A 20,273-nucleotide genomic window follows, 5' to 3' on the forward strand; every position below is an offset into this window, starting at 1 on the left:
TCTCCTCCATGCCATCGTTGACCTCCAGTGAACCCCCGCCGATCAATTCATAGAGAAAAGGCCGCGCGTCTCTGAAGTGGCGGAGAAATGGACACCTTTCATTATTCTTCGTGCAGTGGACGGCGAATAGTTGCCATGGTTTAATTAGCTTTCGTTTGAGCACTACTCAAGCAGGCAAAAAAAGAAAAATGGCTGCTGAATAATTACTGAGCTTATAAATACATCTGGGTAAATGAAAAATGCTGGCTGTAATTGCTGTGTTTGGTGCGCTCAATGGACGTCTCTGGAACGCATCGCCCCTACACCGCATGATCCAACACTGGCGACAAATGTCCAGAGTTGTAAGATTTTTCAGATTTAAACATAGCCTGGTTCAGGCCTACATTTTATATTTACAGCATTTACCAGACGTCCTTATCCAGAGCGACTTACAATCAGTAGTTACAGGGACAGTCCCCCCTGGAAATACTCAGGGTTAAGTGTCCTGCTCAGGGACACGATTGTAGTAAGTGGGGTTTGAACCTGGGTCTTCTGGTTCATAGGCGAGTGTGTTACCCACTAGGCCACTACAAACCTATATTTTTCATACCTACACCAGATTAGGTTGGTTGATCATTTTCGGTGCTTTGGAGGGTTTTTTTTTCCAGGTTACGGATGAAATGTACCTCGCAGTTGTTGTGAGCGGCAGTGCAGCCTTGGAAGTGTAATTTTGGCCGCTTTAAAACGCGCTGTGAGCTGGTAAACGACCGAGTCCGCTCCACGCCGTGGGTCAGGCCAGTTCCGGGCTTTGGCGCCGCCCCGCCGATGACTGTAAAGCCCCTTCACCCAGAAAGTGGCCCAGCGTATCCCTCCGCGCACTCCGACGGACTTTTCCTGCCGCCGCTTCGCCGCGCTTTCCCGGGGGTTTTGGGCGCGACGTCCGTCGCCGGGACTCGGCGCCGCTTTTTACCGGTCGCTACCGCGCCCGCGTCGCGGCGTTTGCGGGGAGTTCGGATGTCGGCGTCTCTCGGAACCTAGTCCGCAGCGCGACGGTGAAAGGCGGAGCTTCGGTCGCTCTTAAACATGGCCACCATGATGGAGTAAACGCTACAACTTTAATTTTCACCAATTCCGAGGAAAAACTTGCTTTTTCCGCCTCTCCCGCTCATCTCTACGAGGAATGTTTCGCCCGAATCCGTGCGACCAGGCGCCCGATGCATACGAGAGCTTTGGGAAAAGTTTCCCGCTGGATTATATTCTGATATAAGTTGGCTGGAAGCTGGAAAGAGAGAAGAGGAATCGCACCAATTCCGTAAGCACTCGGCCGCCTGCTCCGCTCCTGCCGGGGCCGCGGGGAGGGAGAGCGGCGCCAAATGTCGGCCAGGTGACCCGGCCCGGAGGTCCGCTTCACCTGCGGGTTCGAGAGCCCGGAGAGCCCCGACCCGCGGCCCCCGGATCGATATAAAGTAGGAGAAGCGCTGGAGAAGGTTCCTGAGAACATCAGATGATGTACACGTCTGACGTTCCTCTTAATTACGTATTAATTAGAATTTACTGTATATTGGGATGCCCCGTTTCCTGGCGGTACCGATTCCGACTTTCCTCTAAACGATATTCGTCAATTACGTATTAATTAGAATTTACTGTATATTGGGATGCCCCTTTTCCTGGCAGTTCAGATTCTGACTTTCCTCTAAACGATATTCCTTAATTACGTATTAATTAGAATTTACTGTATATTGGGATGTCCCGTTTCCTGGCGGTACCGATTCTGACTTTCCTCTAAACAATATTTGTTAATTACGTATTAATTAGAATTTACTGTATATTGGGATGCCCCGTTTCCTGGCGGTACAGATTCTGACCTTCCTCTAAACGATGTTCGTCAATTATGTATTAATTAGAATTTACTGTATATTGGGATGCCCCGTTTCCTGGTGGTACCGATTCTGACCTTCCTCTAAACGATATTCGTTAATTACGTATTAATTATAATTTACTGTATATTGCGATGCCCCTTTTCCTGGCGGTACCGATTCTGACTTTCCTCTAAACGATGTTTGTTAATTACGAATTAATTTGTATTTACTGTATATTGGGATGTCCCGTTTCCTGGCAGTTCAGATTTTGACTTTCCTCTAAACGATATTCCTTAATTACGTATTAATTAGAATTTACTGTATATTGGGATGCCCCGTTTCCTGGCGGTACCGATTCCGACTTTCCTCTAAACGATATTCGTCAATTACGTATTAATTAGAATTTACTGTATATTGGGATGTCCCGTTTCCTGGCGGTACCGATTCTGACTTTCCTCTAAACGATGTTTGTTAATTACGTATTAATTTGTATTTACTGTATATTGGGATGTCCCGTTTCCTGGCAGTTCAGATTCTGACTTTCCTCTAAACGATATTCCTTAATTACGTATTAATTAGAATTTACTGTATATTGGGACGCCCCGTTTCCTGGCGGTACCGATTCTGACTTTCCTCTAAACAATATTTGTTAATTACGTATTAATTAGAATTTACTGTATATTGGGATGCCCTGTTTCCTGGCAGTTCAGATTCTGACTTTCCTCTAAACAATGTTAGTTAATTTCATATTAATTAGAATTTACTGTATATTGGGATGCCCCGTTTCCTGGCGGTACCGTTTCCGACTTTCCTCTTAACGATATTCATTAATTACGAATTAATTCGAATTTACTGTATATTGGGATGCCCCGTTTCCTGGCGGTACAGATTCTGACCTTCCTCTAAACGATGTTCGTCAATTATGTATTAATTAGAATTTACTGTATATTGGGATGCCCCGTTTCCTGGCGGTACCGATTCTGACCTTCCTCTAAACGATATTCGTTAATTACGAATTAATTTGTATTTACTGTATATTGGGATGTCCCGTTTCCTGGCAGTTCAGATTTTGACTTTCCTCTAAACGATATTCCTTAATTACGTATTAATTAGAATTTACTGTATATTGGGATGCCCCGTTTCCTGGCGGTACCAATTCCGACTTTCCTCTAAACGATATTTGTTAATTACGAATTAATTTGTATTTACTGTATATTGGGATGTCCCGTTTCCTGGCAGTTCAGATTCTGACTTTCCTCTAAACGATATTCCTTAATTACGTATTAATTAGAATTTACTGTATATTGGGACGCCCCTTTTCCTGGCGGTTCAGATTCTGACTTTCCTCTAAACGATATTTGTTAATTACGAATTAATTTGTATTTACTGTATATTGGGATGCCCTGTTTCCTGGCAGTTCAGATTCTGACTTTCCTCTAAACAATGTTAGTTAATTACGTATTAATTAGAATTTACTGTATATTGGGATGCCCCGTTTCCTGGCGGTACCGATTCCGACTTTCCTCTAAACGATGTTCGTTAAGTAAGTATTAATTAGAATTTACTGTATATTGGGATGCCCCGTTTCCTGGCGGTACCGATTCCGACTTTCCTCTAAACGATGTTCGTTAAGTAAGTATTAATTAGAATTTACTGTATATTGGGATGCCCCGTTTCCTGGCGGTACAGTGTCTGACTTTCCTCTAAACGATGTTCGCTAATTACGTATTGATTAGAATTTACTGTATATTGGGAGGTCCCGTTTCCTGGCGGTCCAGTTTATGACTTTCCTCTAAACGGTGTTCGTCAATTACGTATTAATTCGAATTTTCTGTATATTGGGAGGCCCTGTTTCCTGAGGGTACAGCGTCTGACCTTCCTCTAAACATTGTTTGTTAATTACGTATTAATTAGAATTTTCTGTATATTGGGAGGCCCTATTTCCTGGCGGTACAGTTTATGACTTTCCTCTAAACGATGTTCGTTAATTATGTATTAATTCGAATTTACTGTATATTGGGATGCCCCGTTTCCTGGTGGTACAGCTTCGTTTTTCGTTTTTTCTTCATCTCGCAGCAGTACGTTTTGGTCAGATGTTGCTGTGGTTTTTGCTGATGTTGTAAGGCTACATCCCTCTATTGGCATTTGTTCCAACTTTGAGTTCCTCTCACGGCTCCAGGGTTTGCAATATCTCATTCAGTTTGAAATGGTCAAATTAATCTCTTCATTTAATACTCACTTCAAGCCCTTTAGATAAGTTTCCTGGAAAGTCAGCGGCTCTGATGGTTTGTTTGTCTCGAGATGCTGGATGAAACCTGCCGTGGTTCCAGGTGGAGGTTCCTGCTGCGTTCCGGTCGTAAAAAACATGATTTGGAAAATGAGTTTCTCCTTTACTTTCCATTCGCCCCCCCGTCCTAATTAAATGGCTATAAAAGAGTTGGATGCGTTTGTTGCTGGTTTTGATGTCTCAGCATTCTCAAGAAAAAACAAATCCATAAAATAATCCATACGTCCATGCATTCTTACCGCGAAGGCCGTTGTGTGCTCGGAGCACATACACCGAAACCACCAACACCAGGAGAATATTGTATGTACTTTGAAGCACAGTGAAGTCCACCACTGAAGAAAACTCCTGGAGCCATGGTGAGAAGAAAGTGTTGGGCCGAGAGCTCGCCCGTGACCTCAGCAGTCCACAGGATTCCTGGCCTCGTCCTGAGAGCCGAACTCCACCTGCGGCGTGGTGGTGCTGCTGATTGCAGCAGAAAAAGCCTTCGGGATTTTGCATGCAGCAATCATCACAAGTGAGGGCCTTGTCCTGGTCCAGACCTCCGTCCCCTTTCCACAAGGTTCTGCTCCACAGCTGACTGTAGGATTGATGGTGTCTATAGAATAGCAGTGTTCTGAAGTTATCTGAACGCGTGCAGACCTGTGCCATGAAAACGCCGCAAAATGGTCAAATATGGAGGTGCACAGAATGCTGATCGACGCAGTAACAGTGAGAAACGTTCTCTTTGTCGAGTGCTGGCATCATCTTCACCGGCTGAAAGGAAGTGAGTTTGGTGGCACGTGTTCCTGGCCACCACTGATGGGTCTAATTTCTGGAAGAGTTCACCGTGGTGATCTATTGGTTTTGGTGTGTGGTATTAGAGGAGCGCATGACGAACTCTGCTGTTGTTGGGCAGAGTGTCGCCGCCACGTGTGGAAAGTGAACGCGCTTCACACTCGCGCGTCCTTGGAAGTGTTGCTGTTGCCGACCTTGAGGACACAGAAATGCTCACTTATAGAATCGTTCTTCTCACTTTGTATCCTACTGAGGCATGCCAGGATGTGGAAATTCCTCTATCATTCCTACTGAGTTGGGAATATTTTGGGATGCGTGTAAGGGGTAGACCCTTTGGAGTTAGAATGTTCTAGAAGAGTTGTAGAAGGTGGCGGAGCACTCGTTTTGGTCTGTAGAGGGGGAGCTGTTTGCTGAACAGTCGCCGCCAAGCCGGCTCTGATAAGAGAGAGAGAGAGAGCGAGCAGGACTGGCTGAATCACTCAAACGCTCCTCTGCTCTGATTGGCCGGTGCTCTACAAACAAGCTCGCGCGAGAAGGGGGGTGTGGTTGACCCGAGTCACGCAGATTCCCAGAGCGGCGACGCGGGGAGGGAGAGTTCTGAGCGTAAACAAGCTTGCCATGTCTCCTGGGCTCTTCCTGCTCGTGCCGCAGTTATCGGCGGAGCGCAGTCACGCTCGTGCCGCGTTGCGTAACCTTGCGGCCTGGTGAAGTCGAGCCGAGGACGTTTCCCCCAGCTCAGATACGTTCAGATGACTTCCACTTCCTGCCGCTGAAGTATATACGCGGAAACGAGAGTGCGGGCGGGGTTCAATAAAGATCCATTTCCTCCTTCTTTCATTCCACGTTGCGACCGCGGCGAATCAAACGTCTAACCCTCCGAACCTCGACCTTCCCCACTTTCTCTCCTTCTGACCCCCGGGGTCACTTTTTATGGGACTGCTGTGCTGGTATCTGGTTAAAATGATGAACTGTGGTCGTAGAAGGTCGTCTAGCTGCGGGTTCACCGCCACCTCTCCTCCTCTTTCCCCCTCAGAATGTCATCAGAGGACAAGAGTCTGGACCCCTCTGACCAAGGACCGTCTCCCCTGAGCAGCGCGGGGAGCCCGACCCCGTCAGACCGGCGGCTCCGCAGCCGTCCCCGCAAAGATGCACCCGCCGCAGCCGCCGTCGTCACGCCCACGCCCACGCCCAGGCCCAGAAGGAAGTGAGTATCCGTCGCGGAAATCCGATCTCCAGCTGTGATGAGGAAGGCCGCGATATGAAATGTAAAATTCAGACCTTGTTTACTTGAGTGCTGAGTTGGAGTGTGTGTGTGTGTGTGTGTCGGTGCGCGGGCGCACGCACGTGGGCCTGCATTAGTGCCGGCGAGGCGGCGGCGGCGGCGCAGTGAAGCAGAGCTGATCCGTCTGATGGCCCTGAAGGAGGCTCTTGAGTGTGCCGGGGTGCATTAACGCGCAAGTGCTGATTCCACGAGCCGACGGGGCAGGTTGTGCGGAGAACCGCGCCGCTCCTTTGCCCGTGTGCCGCGGTGCCGTTCGAAACAGAACTCCGGCAGCTGCTTTAGAAAACGGAGAGGGCGCGCGCCGCGCCCTTTGTGAGGGACCAGCCTTGCATGAGGGCCGCGGGCCGCGGCTCGGGTGAACGGCAGCAGCGATGTAGGCCAGATTAGGCCGGCACCTGATACGCCAGGTCCGCCTGCTCAGATGAGCCCGGGGTCTGTTTACGTGTGTCAGGCGTGCCGGGGGCCTTTCTCCCGTTTTCCATTCCAATTATTGCTCCGGTAAGCAGAACGGTTCCTGTGCCGGCTCGTCGGACTGTGATGTAATGTTTGGGTTTCTCGGAGCCAGAGATGACACCTGAGACAGCGGTGAGGCTGTCATGGTTGATGTGGCTTTTGCTTTGTTTCCTGATGTTCAGCTGCCACCGTATTAGATCTTTTATGGGTTCTCCAGCCGTTGTTCTGCTCTGAGAAGCTCTGACCTTGTTTTCGGGCCTGATTGGGTTGCGTCTTTGTTTTTGTGGCAGCGTTTCCTCACCGTCGCGTAATACAGGAAGTGCTTTCAAGCCATTTGTCTCTCTGAAAGAACCCCAGAAAAACGTTAAAAACCAGCCGCTTGTGTGGTGCTTGAGTGTGTGGCGTCTGTGTCCTGCCGGGCGGGCGAGGAAACGGTTAAAGCCCGAGTCACGTCGGGAGGTTTGGCAGGAAGGCAGCGCTTCCCATCTGAGCCGCTGAATCCGGGCCAGGATTTATGTTTCCCCCTCCCCCTCGGAGCTGGAACTACTTGCGCTGTAAGCTTTTTTTTTTCTCTCTCTCTCTCTCTCTCTCTCCCTTCCTTCCCCTCTCCCCTCTCTCGCTCTCTTCCGTGTTTTCTCCACCGTGGTGCGATGGTGGCAATTTGCTTTTATTCTGCGCTTCTTTCAAACTTTCTTTGTTGTTCAAAAGCTACACTTTCTTCTGCTATGTTTTGTTCTGTAAACTCTCCCCCGATATGGAGAAACTTCCAGACTCTGTTCGTCAATGATGCAATCAAAAGTAAAAAAAAAACTAGTCTAGTACGTTCTTCGTTTTGGCTTCCGGAGGGACTCTGTGAACCCTGAACCCGTGCTGCTGAATGGGGGTACACGTAAAATCCATTAGACGGCCCTGTTCCTGGCGGCCCTCGGCTGTGGAGGCCCACAGGCTTGCTGCATGCATAATGCACGTCGTTCCCGCCTCCTCTCGTCCGCCCACCCCGACCTTCCGTTCACGGATGTAGCGTGGCACTGCAGTGAGACCAGGGTTCGAGTCTGATCCGAACAGGATGGGGCAGTGACGGCCAGGCGGTCAAGCAAGTGGACCCATAATGAGAAGGTTGCCGGTTCGAATCCCGATCCTCCAAGGTGCCACTGAGCAAAGCACCGTCCCCACACACTTCTCCCCGGGCGCCTGTCATGGTGCCCACTGCTCACCAAGGGTGATGGTTAAATACAGAGGACACATTTCACTGTGTCACCGTGTGCTGTGCTGTGTATCACATTGACGATCACTTCACTTTCACTTAAGTGGGGAATTAAAAGTTTTTATTTGATTTATTAAAATGTTAGCAGAGACCTACTTTTCCACTGTTGTAAATATCAGTGCAGCTTTCCATTCAAACTCTATTATGCTTGGCAGCTACTGCGAATAAACAAGTAATAAAACATGACTAGGCTTTCTGAGTTATACTCAGAGACAGCGGCCATGTTTTAATGGTTTCTACACACAGTCATAAATTCTGAAGGATTCTTTTTCATTTACAATTTTTCTGCACATTTTGACATTTTTTTTTTTTATTGCGACCTGTGCAATAATACATGTAAATACAGTACATCTTACATTTACAGCATTTACCAGACGCCCTTATCTAGAGCGACTTACAAGCAGTAGTTACATGGACAGTTTCCCTGGAGACACTCAGGGTTACAAGCAGTAGTTACAGGGACAGTCCCCCTGGAGACACTCAGGGTTACAAGCAGTAGTTACATGGACAGTCCCCCTGGAGACACTCAGGGTTACAAGCAGTAGTTACATGGACAGTCCCCCTGGAGACACTCAGGGTTACAAGCAGTAGTTACAGGGACAGTTTCCCTGGAGACACTCAGGGTTACAAGCAGTAGTTACAGGGACAGTCCCCCTGGAGACACTCAGTATTATAGTCAGTAGTTACATGGACAGTCCCCCTGGAGACACTCAGGGTTACAAGCAGTAGTTACATGGACAGTCCCCCTGGAGACACTCAGGGTTACAAGCAGTAGTTACAGGGACAGTTTCCCTGGAGACTCTCAGGGTTACAAGCAGTAGTTACATGGACAGTCCCCCTGGAGACACTCAGGGTTACAAGCAGTAGTTACAGGGACAGTTTCCCTGGAGACACTCAGGGTTACAAGCAGTAGTTACATGGACAGTCCCCCTGGAGACACTCAGGGTTACAAGCAGTAGTTACAGGGACAGTTTCCCTGGAGACACTCAGGGTTACAAGCAGTAGTTACAGGGACAGTCCCCCCCCCCTGGAGCAAATTAGGGTTAAGTGTCTTGCTTAGGGACACAATGGTAGTAAGTGGGATTTGAACCTGGGTCTTCTGGTTCATAGGCAAGTGTGGTACCCCACTAGGCTACCAGCACCCTATAAATTATTATTTTAGATTATTATGGATTCATGGTGTAATTTCAGGTGCTGGATTGTGATTTCCGTTGTGAGTTACACCTGCAGGCGTCATCATCCATCTACGTCCAGAAACGGAACACGGGACATGATATTTTTGATAAATAAAAGGTCAGCTATATGTTGCAGGTCATACCAGGCCTATCAATCAATAAAAACTTTATAACTATTTTTTTAATGAACAGTGAATTCTAAATCCTGCCATAAAATTTGAAACCATCCCAGAGACAAGTGTGTAACGTTATGCTCACGTGCTGAAGACATGTCCATTCACTCTGGATGAGGTGATGTCCTGCACTGGCCAACATGATACACAAATATCCCTGACTTGAAGTTTCATAACAATCAGTATATGAATGCTAAATTTAGCCATTTATGACATAAAATGCACCAATATAAGGAATTAAACAAAAGACTAACATCGTAAATTGCTTTTATTTTAAGTAAATGTAATACGTTTTCTGCTGGACCACAGATCTTCAATGGTGGAGAAGTGTCTCACGACTGTTAACTCCCCTGAAATGTAGAAGTCTGGTACGATTTCTCTGAGCGGGCATTTCCAACCCAGCCATTTCCACAATGCTAATTGTGGCCATGTCGTTTGCGGATCTTTTTCCATTCTGTGCTAGTACGAGAAAAGGATGCCCATGTCATGACAAATGTTTAAGCATCTCAAAAACCTGGACAATCTTACAAAAAAAAAAATCCCGGCCGGATGCAATTTCCAGGTCGCATCCGGGTAGAAGAAGACATCTGGACACCCTAAATTAATCCAAAAAGACTTCCACTGATCTCCGGGGATTTCCGTTTCTTCCGCTACAAAACGTGCACGTGCCAGGAGAGTTTTGGGAAAGCGGTATAGTCATTTACTACATCACACATGGAACACACCATGATAAACCGAGTATAGTCTATATATCACCCTTCCCTACGATCTTTTTAGGAATTGATCACATGAGCATGATGGTGTGACGTCTTTACACCATGGCATTAGCATATCATGATACATATTATTATTATTATTATTATCGCGAATGATATGATGAAATGATATCGCGAATGAATGATAGTGACGTATTCAGAAAACAAATTTGTCAGTGATCAGTAAAATTTAAATGTGGAAAACTACATAATGACGATATTAATGCTGATAAATCACCCTAGTTTTACCAGGTCAGAATGTGGTAAAAACGTGGAAATACGGTCTCAGGATCAGAAGATGGGACTGTAGGGTACGGTGCTACAGTCGGGATCTGCTTCTTCATGATTGCTTCCTTCATTTTTTATGGGTCTATTATTATGGACTGCCGATATGATGCACTGACGACACGCACAACTACAGGTCCCATAATGCAGTGTGCACTTTGCTGGCAAACTGGTGACTTTGCAGCACCAAAAAAAAAAATTATTTGGAGCTTCTTCACAACCCATTTGCGCCTGTACAGATTCAGCGCAGTTTTTAGCAACTGCAAATAAGCTGATAATGTGACGAATATTTAATCACCCAGACAAGTTCGGGGGAACACCGGCGCTGTGCTAACGCTGCATTAAACCTACTTATCAACTTAGTCTACATATGCAAATCATTAAACGCTAACTATTGCAAACACTGGTGAGGGAGGACCGGCATATATGTTTAAAACGGCAATTGTGGCCCTGAATTAATTTTCCGCTATAAACATATTTATGTATAAACCGTGTGATTATGGAGTGGACGGGGGGACATAAAAACGTGTCCCAAGTTCAGAATGAGCTGGTTGTGGTTGGCTCGCGCTCGTTTGTTTCTTTTCTCTGTTTCTGAAGTTTTTGACTGTAATTAGTTGTCATGTATGTGCTTACAAAAAGGTTGCCGGTTCGAATCCCGATCCACCGAGGTGCCACTATGGTCCCCTTGATGAAGGTCCCGTCCCCACACAGCTCACCAAGGGTGACTGTTAAATACAGAGGACACGTTTCACTGTTTCACCGTGTGCTGTGCTGCAGTGTCTCAGAATGACCATCAGTTCACTTTCACTTTCATAATGTCTCTTTGGTCAACTGACTGTCAGTCCATGGTACAACCTGGACATGCAGGACAGGCGTGTGAAGCACAACTGGAATATTGAAGCAGTGAAGCTGCTCTGTTTAGTTGGTTCAGGGTTTCCACCGATCCTTAAGAAATGTTGTATTGGATTTTTGAAAATTGAGGCCTTAAATATCATTTAAAATGACTAGTAATCTTTAAAGCAGTAAACCAGAGTTAAAGGTCTTAAAAATACTGCAGATTAATTTACTGGTAACCTTACGGAAACCGCCTATGCAGCTAGACGGTAAAATTCTGCACTCGCGGTGGACACGTTCTCCTTCTATTAAAAAATCTAATTTAATGTTCTTATCCGGAATAGTAAGGAGGGAAAACTATGTCCCATTATGCACACGGACTGAAGCTACAATATATTACGGGTGATGGTGACTGCATGTACAAAGTACAGAGCACATTTCACACGGTTTTATCCGTTCAAAGCCACGCCCGGCCGTACAACAGCGCTCGTCCAGGTGGAAATGGATACGGAGTCAGCGACATTCGTATCAGCACCTAAAAACATACTACTTTACGTACTGCGTCTTTCTTCAAATTTACCAGTTTTTTTTTTTTTTGTATCTAATCGATCTGCTCATTTTTATTAAGCTGCTGTATTTATCATATCGCAATATTGATCTGAGTAGTCACAATATGACTTCACGAATCATTCAGTTCTGAAATAAAACACCAAAAATATCAGCCTACAGGCGAAAAAAGTACCAAGAATTTGGAAGCCAAATCAATGTATAACTTAAGATGAAAATACATTTGATTCTGCATTTGAGAAGTTGTTGAGAGACGTGGTTGATGACCTTACACTTGGTGACCTGCGGAACCCCTGTAAATGTGACCCCTCACCCCGTTCACCTCCCTGCGTCTGAGTCCGAGAGCGCTTCTCTTGCGACTCGGCAGCCCCGCCCGGCCTCTGTTGTAGGAAACTCGCGTTCGTCGCCATGGAGACGAGCAGCTGAGCCGGAGCCACGGGCCGCCTCGCCCGACCATTGGCTGCGCCGCCGCAGCTGAACACGGGGGTGGGGGACAACTTTCGCGCTGAGAGTGTGCGGCTGTCGCGCAGAAAAGTGTGTGTGTGTGCGTGTGTGTGTGTGCGTGTTCCGCGTTCATGGGAAATGAACCGCTGCCGAGTCCCCGGAACCCTGCACAGGCCAGCGTTCCAACGTTCTCATCAGAACACGGTTCTGAGTCACGCCGCGGCAAAACGCTGAGCGGGAAGTAGGGTTTTCTGCCCCACCCCCACCGAAACGGCCATACTGCTCACCACACACTCCCTGGTAGAACGTTCTGCAGCAGCGTCAGCCGTGTGTGTGACAGAAATGGAGGGAAAGACGTTTAAAAGTTCCCGTTTGAAGTTGAATTTCTTTCCATTCTGTTTTCTTGCGGTGTATTTTCACCAAATGATGTCGTGCGTGTGGTTCCAGGTCTCGCAGTCGGGGTCGAGCGCAGGCTGATGATGAGGACAGCATGGACGGGACGGACCCAGCTGACCCTGAGGTCCCACATGAGACGGGTATGTTGTCTTGGTTCCGCGCTGCTTTTGGGCTCGATTGTTATATTTCTGGGTTTTAAGTTTCTCTCAAACGACCAATAAAGGCTTTCTGATGAAGGAACAAGGACGTCCATCTCAACTGGCCCCGCCCACATTAGAGGATTCACCGCGGGCCCGAACCCGACAGATACCGACCAACATGTTTCACATGCGTTACGAGTCTTTGATACGGTTTTTAACGTCATATTTCGTGGACAAAGATTTTTTTCACCCCCACCTCACCTCCGATTCACGTCCGATTCACGTCCTCGCCGCTTTTGTGCTAATTGGAACGCCCACCGGAACGATCATTTACCTCCAAGTAAAATGCTAGAAATGAAATGGTGAAAAATGCATCCATAAAACACGCAGCGATACATGTCGCCGCATCCTGCTGCCTTTCAGCAACAGACGATAATCAAGTTCAAGCCCTTAAAACACTCAGATGTTCATCTTGTTTTCATTTCAGCTCAGTGAAGCACCAACACGTTCCCGTATAAATGTGCTTCAAATAAAGAACTTGAGATGTAATCATTTCAGATTCAAAATACTGATGCTGGCCTACAAAGCCAAACATGGAGTAGCACCATCCTACCTCACAGCCCTTATTACACCTCGCACTGCACCTGGTATACTCCGAGCCTCCAGTACTGCTCGCCTGGTCCCTCCATCTCTGAAGGTAAAAGGAAGACACTCATCTAGACTCTTCTCCGTCAGTAAGCACCTTCACACGGCAGCTCAAGACCTTCCTCTTTAGAGAAGATTTAGATGGACTTGTAACCTTCTTCTGTATAGAAACTAGAACAGAGTGAATAAAAAGATTGTATTCATAGTTGGGGGTCCTGGTGAACCAGAACTGACCACTTCATCCATGGTGACATGGAGGCACGTTGTAAGTCGCTCTGGATACGGCCGTCTGGTAAATGTCTTAAATAAAAATGTACATTTACAAGTCAGTGTTTCCTATACGGATGACGTGTCAAAAAGAAAAACATTTAACCTGAAATTAACCTAAGAAACCCCGAGCATGCGGTGAGGAGACGAGGACGTCTCCGTATAAATATCTGGAAGAATATGGCGGAAGGTTCTTTGACCTTTTTAAGCTGAAAATGTCCCCACACTCCCGCTGTCTGAGGTGAGGGTGTTGGTGGCGAGGGCCCCGCCCGCCGTCTCCTGTCTGTAGCTCCTGTCACACCGGACGTAAAAAATGGCGCCGACCCCCCCCAGCCCCCAGCAGTGCCACCGTTACAGGAGAACGTTCCGCTTGTTATGGCGCCCTACTTCTGGCCTCTCGATGGGTCTCGTCTCCGAGCCTCGGCCCTTCCCCCTTCCCGTTCACTGCTGCCCCGAAGCCAGTGCCCCCTCCCGGGGCCCGGGGGGCTTCTTCCGACAGACACCAGCAGCACATCATTAGCATCACTTGATTCCTCCGTCACAGATACGTGATGTAACCTTGTTAACCTCCTAACACACACTCTCTCTCCCTCGTTCACCCGGCGGATGACTTAATCGTGGGCGTGACATGTGACACGCAGCTTTTTTTCACGGCAAAAGCGGCTTTTGGAGATTAATTTCCTGCCTATTAATTACACACTGCGCTGGGTTCACTGGGGTCTGTGGGATTTTCCTCTATTCGGAGCTCCGGTTTCAGGGTCTGGAGGCTCTGATGGGAAAATCGGCTCTGCGGCGCTCGGTTCTTGCTTTGCTGGATGCATTTTTCCGGCTGCAGAGTTCTTCAGCACTCCACAGTGCTCCTTTAATGAAGGAATCAGTTCTAGGTCAGCGACTCTGGATATTTGTTTCGGTGCAGGTAGGGGTGGGGGATCTGGCAATGAGAGAACAGAAGAACATTCAAACCGGACTTCGAAATACACCGAACTGGTTTACAATGTGACTGCGCTCAAAATACATTTACACTTCCATTTCCCCTTAATATTACCCCCTTAAAGGCCAATGATTAAATAAACAAATGAAAGAAATGTATTTTAATGTTTTGAGCCAAACTAAAAAAAGGCACAGCTGTGAAAAATATAAAATGTGGAGAGAGAGAAGCGAAGACACGGCCATGCTTACAGTTGACTAACTTCAACAGTATTGTATTGACATTGGCAATTAAAATATTCATATTACGTTTGAACGACAACTTTCCTCCCTTCTCTAAACTGTAATTCGGTGTAATGGTCAAATGCAAAATTTATTGTACTTTGACCTACGCTTTGCAAACAGGCCACATTTTTTCGTTTTCCATCTTCACCTGGTTTATATCCAAAATAGAGAACCAAAGCAGGACCGAACGTTATCACACGATTTGAGAACTATGGATGATTTATGGGTAATTGTGGGTTTCAAGACGTGCTACATTTTACAAATACATCTAATATAATATGAACCCACGTGCATTTACTTCCTTCACGCAAAAACACATTCCACAACAGCAGATCTGCTTCCTGTATCTACTTTTGTATTTCCCACAACGTTACATCTGACCAATCAGCAGAGAGAGAGAGTTCTCGCATGATTTGATGCGACACATTTTGGTTCGGACTACAGCAAACAAACTATGGTGTGAAAGTGACCTTGAAGTGTGTGTCTCATGTCCTCCAGGTAGCTGGGGCTGCCCACTGCATTGCCTTATGAAAATTGTGGTAGTTTGCCGGCCAAATGCAAAACTGGAATTTAAGTATTGATACCAGTGTACGCTCAAACTACAGCTACCACCTCCGTTTCCCAATACGCGCTACGCTCAAACTACAGCTACCACCTCCGTTTCCCAATACGCGCTACGCTCAAACTACAGCTACCACCTCCGTTTCCCAATACGCGCTACGCTCAAACTACAGCTACCACCTCCATTTCCCTATACGCGCTACGCTCAAATTACAGCTACCACCTCCGTTTCCCAATACGCGCTACGTTCAAACTACAGCAAACCGTTTTCCCTGTACGCGCTACGTTTTAAACTACAGCTACCACCTCCGTTTCCCAATACGCGCTACGCTCAAACTACAGCTACCACCTCCATTTCCCTATACGCGCTACGCTCAAACTACAGCTACCACCTCCGTTTCCCTGTACGTGCTACGCTCAAACTACAGCTACCACCTCCGTTTCCCAATACGCGCTACGCTCAAACTACAGCTACCACCCTCCGTTTCCCAATACGCGCTACGTTCAAACTACAGCAAACCGTTTCCCTGTACGCGCTACGCTCAAACTACAGCTACCACCTCCATTTCCCTGTACGTGCTACGTTCAAACTACAGCTACCACCTCCATTTCCCTGTACGTGCTACGTTCAAACTACAGCAACCGTTTCCCTGTACGTGCTACGTTCAAACTACAGCAACCGCTTCCCTGTACGCGCTACGTTCAAACTACAGCTACCACCTCCATTTCCCTGTACGCGCTACGTTCAAACTACAGCTACCACCTCCGTTTCCCAATACGCGTACGCTCAAACTACAGCTACACCCTCCATTTCCCTATACGCGCTACGCTCAAATTACAGCTACCACCTCCGTTTCCCAATACACGCTACGCTCAAACTACAGCGGACCGTTCCCTGTACGTGCTACGTTCAAACTACAGCAAACCGTTTCCCTGTACGCGCTACGCTCAAACTACAGCGACCACCTCCGTTTCCCTGTACGCGCTACCCTCAAATTACAGCTACCACCCTCCGTTTCCCTGTACGCGCTACGTTCAAACTACAGCTACCACCTCCGTTTCCCAATACGCGCTACGCTCAAACTACAGCTACCACCTCCATTTCCCTATACGCGCTACGCTCAAATTAACAGCTACCACCTCCGTTTCCCAATACGCGCTACGTTCAAACTACAGCAACCGTTTCCTGTACGCGCTACGTTTCAAACTACAGCTACCACCTCCGTTTCCCAATACGCGCTACGCTCAAACTACAGCTACCACCTCCATTTCCCTATACGCGCTACGCTCAAACTACAGCTACCACCTCCGTTTCCCTGTACGTGCTACGCTCAAACTACAGCTACCACCTCCGTTTCCCAATACGCGCTACGCTCAAACTACAGCTACCACCTCCGTTTCCCAATACGCGCTACGTTCAAACTACAGCAACCGTTTCTCTGTACGCGCTACGTTCAAACTACAGCTACCACCTCCATTTCCCTGTACGTGCTACGTTCAAACTACAGCGACCGTTTCCCTGTACGTGCTACGTTCAAACTACAGCAACCGTTTCCCTGTACGCGCTACGTTCAAACTACAGCTACCACCTCCATTTCCCTGTACGCGCTACCCTCAAATTACAGCTACCACCTCCGTTTCCCTGTACGTGCTACGCTCAAACTACAGCTACCACCTCCATTTCCCTGTACGCGCTACGCTCAAACTACAGCTACCATCTCCGTTTCCCTGTACGCGCTACGCTCAAACTACAGCTACCACCTCCATTTCCCAATACGCGCTACGCTCAAACTACAGCTACCACCTCCATTTCCCTATACGCGCTACGCTCAAATTACAGCTACCACCTCCGTTTCCCAATACGCGCTACGTTCAAACTACAGCAACCGTTTCCCTGTACGCGCTACGTTTAAACTACAGCTACCACCTCCGTTTCCCAATACGCGCTACGCTCAAACTACAGCTACCACCTCCATTTCCCTATACGCGCTACGCTCAAACTACAGCTACCACCTCCGTTTCCCTGTACGTGCTACGCTCAAACTACAGCTACCACCTCCGTTTCCCAATACGCGCTACGCTCAAACTACAGCTACCACCTCCGTTTCCCAATACGCGCTACGTTCAAACTACAGCAACCGTTTCCCTGTACGCGCTACGCTCAAACTACAGCTACCACCTCCATTTCCCTGTACGTGCTACGTTCAAACTACAGCTACCACCTCCATTTCCCTGTACGTGCTACGTTCAAACTACAGCAACCGTTTCCCTGTACGTGCTACGTTCAAACTACAGCAACCGCTTCCCTGTACGCGCTACGTTCAAACTACAGCTACCACCTCCATTTCCCTGTACGCGCTACGTTCAAACTACAGCTACCACCTCCGTTTCCCAATACGCGTTACGCTCAAACTACAGCTACCACCTCCATTTCCCTATACGCGCTACGCTCAAATTACAGCTACCACCTCCGTTTCCCAATACACGCTACGCTCAAACTACAGCGACCGTTTCCCTGTACGTGCTACGTTCAAACTACAGCAACCGTTTCCCTGTACGCGCTACGCTCAAACTACAGCGACCACCTCCGTTTCCCTGTACGCGCTACCCTCAAATTACAGCTACCACCTCCGTTTCCCTGTACGCGCTACGTTCAAACTACAGCTACCACCTCCGTTTCCCAATACGCGCTACGCTCAAACTACAGCGACCACCTCCGTTTCCCTGTACGCGCTACCCTCAAATTACAGCTACCACCTCCGTTTCCCTGTACGCGCTACGTTCAAACTACAGCTACCACCTCCGTTTCCCAATACGCGCTACGCTCAAACTACAGCTACCACCTCCATTTCCCTATACGCGCTACGCTCAAATTACAGCTACCACCTCCGTTTCCCAATACGCGCTACGTTCAAACTACAGCAACCGTTTCCCTGTACGCGCTACGTTCAAACTACAGCTACCACCTCCGTTTCCCAATACGCGCTACGCTCAAACTACAGCTACCACCTCCATTTCCCTATACGCGCTACGCTCAAACTACAGCTACCACCTCCGTTTCCCTGTACGTGCTACGCTCAAACTACAGCTACCACCTCCGTTTCCCAATACGCGCTACGCTCAAACTACAGCTACCACCTCCGTTTCCCAATACGCGCTACGTTCAAACTACAGCAACCGTTTCTCTGTACGCGCTACGTTCAAACTACAGCTACCACCTCCATTTCCCTGTACGTGCTACGTTCAAACTACAGCGACCGTTTCCCTGTACGTGCTACGTTCAAACTACAGCAACCGTTTCCCTGTACGCGCTACGTTCAAACTACAGCTACCACCTCCATTTCCCTGTACGCGCTACCCTCAAATTACAGCTACCACCTCCGTTTCCCTGTACGTGCTACGCTCAAACTACAGCTACCACCTCCATTTCCCTGTACGCGCTACGCTCAAACTACAGCTACCATCTCCGTTTCCCTGTACGCGCTACGCTCAAACTACAGCTACCACCTCCATTTCCCAATACGCGCTACGCTCAAACTACAGCTACCATCTCCGTTTCCCTGTACGCGCTACGCTCAAACTACAGCTACCACCTCCATTTCCCAATACGCGCTACGCTCAAACTACAGCTACCACCTCCGTTTCCTTGTACGCGCTACGCTCAAACTACAGCTACCACCTCCATTTCCCTGTACGCGCTACCCTCAAATTACAGCTACCACCTCCGTTTCCCTGTACGTGCTACGCTCAAACTGAGCAAGACACTTAAGTTGCTCCAGGTGGACTGTCCCTGTGGTGGGGCAGTGGTGGCCTAGCGGTTAAGGAAGCGGCCCCGTAATCAGAAGGTTGCCGGTTCGAATCCCGATCTGCCAAGGTACCACTGAGGTGCCACTGAGCAAAGCACCGTCCCCACACACTGCTCCCCGGGCGCCTGTCATGGTGCCCACTGCTCACTCAGGGTGATGGTTAAATACAGAGGACAAATTTCACTGTGTGCACCGTGTGCTGTGCTGCTGTGTATCACATGTGACAATCACTTCACTTACTTACTGTAACTACTGATTGTAAGTCGCTCTGGATAAGGGCGTCTGGTAAATGATGTAATGTAAATGCGGCGTCTCTTCTACTTGTCTGCGCCGCGTGTGAAAGCTGTGCATGTGGATTTAAAGGTCAGGTCGTCCTCTTTTGTCTGTGACCTTTCGCTGACCCCCATGGTTGTGGAGGGATTGACCTGCTGAATCAGCAGCGTTCCACTGAGCTGGCAGGAGTGTGTGTGAAAGCTGACGTGACCCACGACCTCCTGCTTTTTCATTTGAACTGACCCATGGTCCTTCTCTGGCGTTTTACCGTAAGGGAGAATTCTGTCGGAAAAGCGCCGTCCTCGTGTGGCCAGAGTTGTGTTGCTGTTGCCATGGAAACCGAGAGGCTTTCTGGCCGGATGAGAGTATTTTATGTGGTGTGGAAACCTTCACGCTGGTCTGCTCGCTCACGTTTCCATTTTCTCTGTGTGTGTTGCAGGAACCTCAGAGCTGGACGTGGAGGAGGACCTGGTCCAGCCGATGCTCTGCTGCCCGGGAGACGTGCAGCTGCTCTCCCCGCTCTTCCAGCGCTCCGTGTCGGAGGACTCCGCTGGCTCGTCCGCCTCGGCCTCCGAGAACGCCAAAACCAGGTAGATTAGTCGTGGGAGGGGTTTATTTCTCTAATCTACTGTCTGAGGGGAGGAGCTTCTGTCCACCGCAGCCTCTGGTGTGTGTGTGGGGACAGGAATTCTTTAACCCTTGGGAAGATCTAGTTTTTATTTACCAGACTGGTGAAAGGGCTTCTTCGTATACTGAAGTAGTATGTTGGGAACGACACGAGGTCAGCGTTCCTTCACAACGCAAAACGGACGCTGGGCTCAAGGCGGAGGAGACGTTGATTA

At 48.2% G+C, this 20,273-nt stretch overlaps 1 protein-coding gene across 1 annotated transcript in view; it reads left to right on the forward strand.

The window, feature by feature from the left end:
• Positions 1-831: 831 nt before the first annotated feature.
• Positions 832-20,273, forward strand: part of kmt2ca (lysine (K)-specific methyltransferase 2Ca) — a 71,592-nt gene continuing 52,150 nt past the window's right edge. Inside the window, 4 exon segments of the mRNA XM_028968703.1 lie at positions 832-1,291; positions 5,933-6,103; positions 12,579-12,667; positions 19,871-20,021. Of these exon segments, the coding sequence (XP_028824536.1) occupies positions 5,934-6,103; positions 12,579-12,667; positions 19,871-20,021 (410 nt within the window). The 5' untranslated portion in view covers positions 832-1,291; position 5,933.

Source organism: Denticeps clupeoides, unplaced genomic scaffold (genome assembly GCF_900700375.1).
Source record: "Denticeps clupeoides unplaced genomic scaffold, fDenClu1.1, whole genome shotgun sequence".
Lineage (NCBI taxonomy): Eukaryota > Metazoa > Chordata > Actinopteri > Clupeiformes > Denticipitidae > Denticeps > Denticeps clupeoides.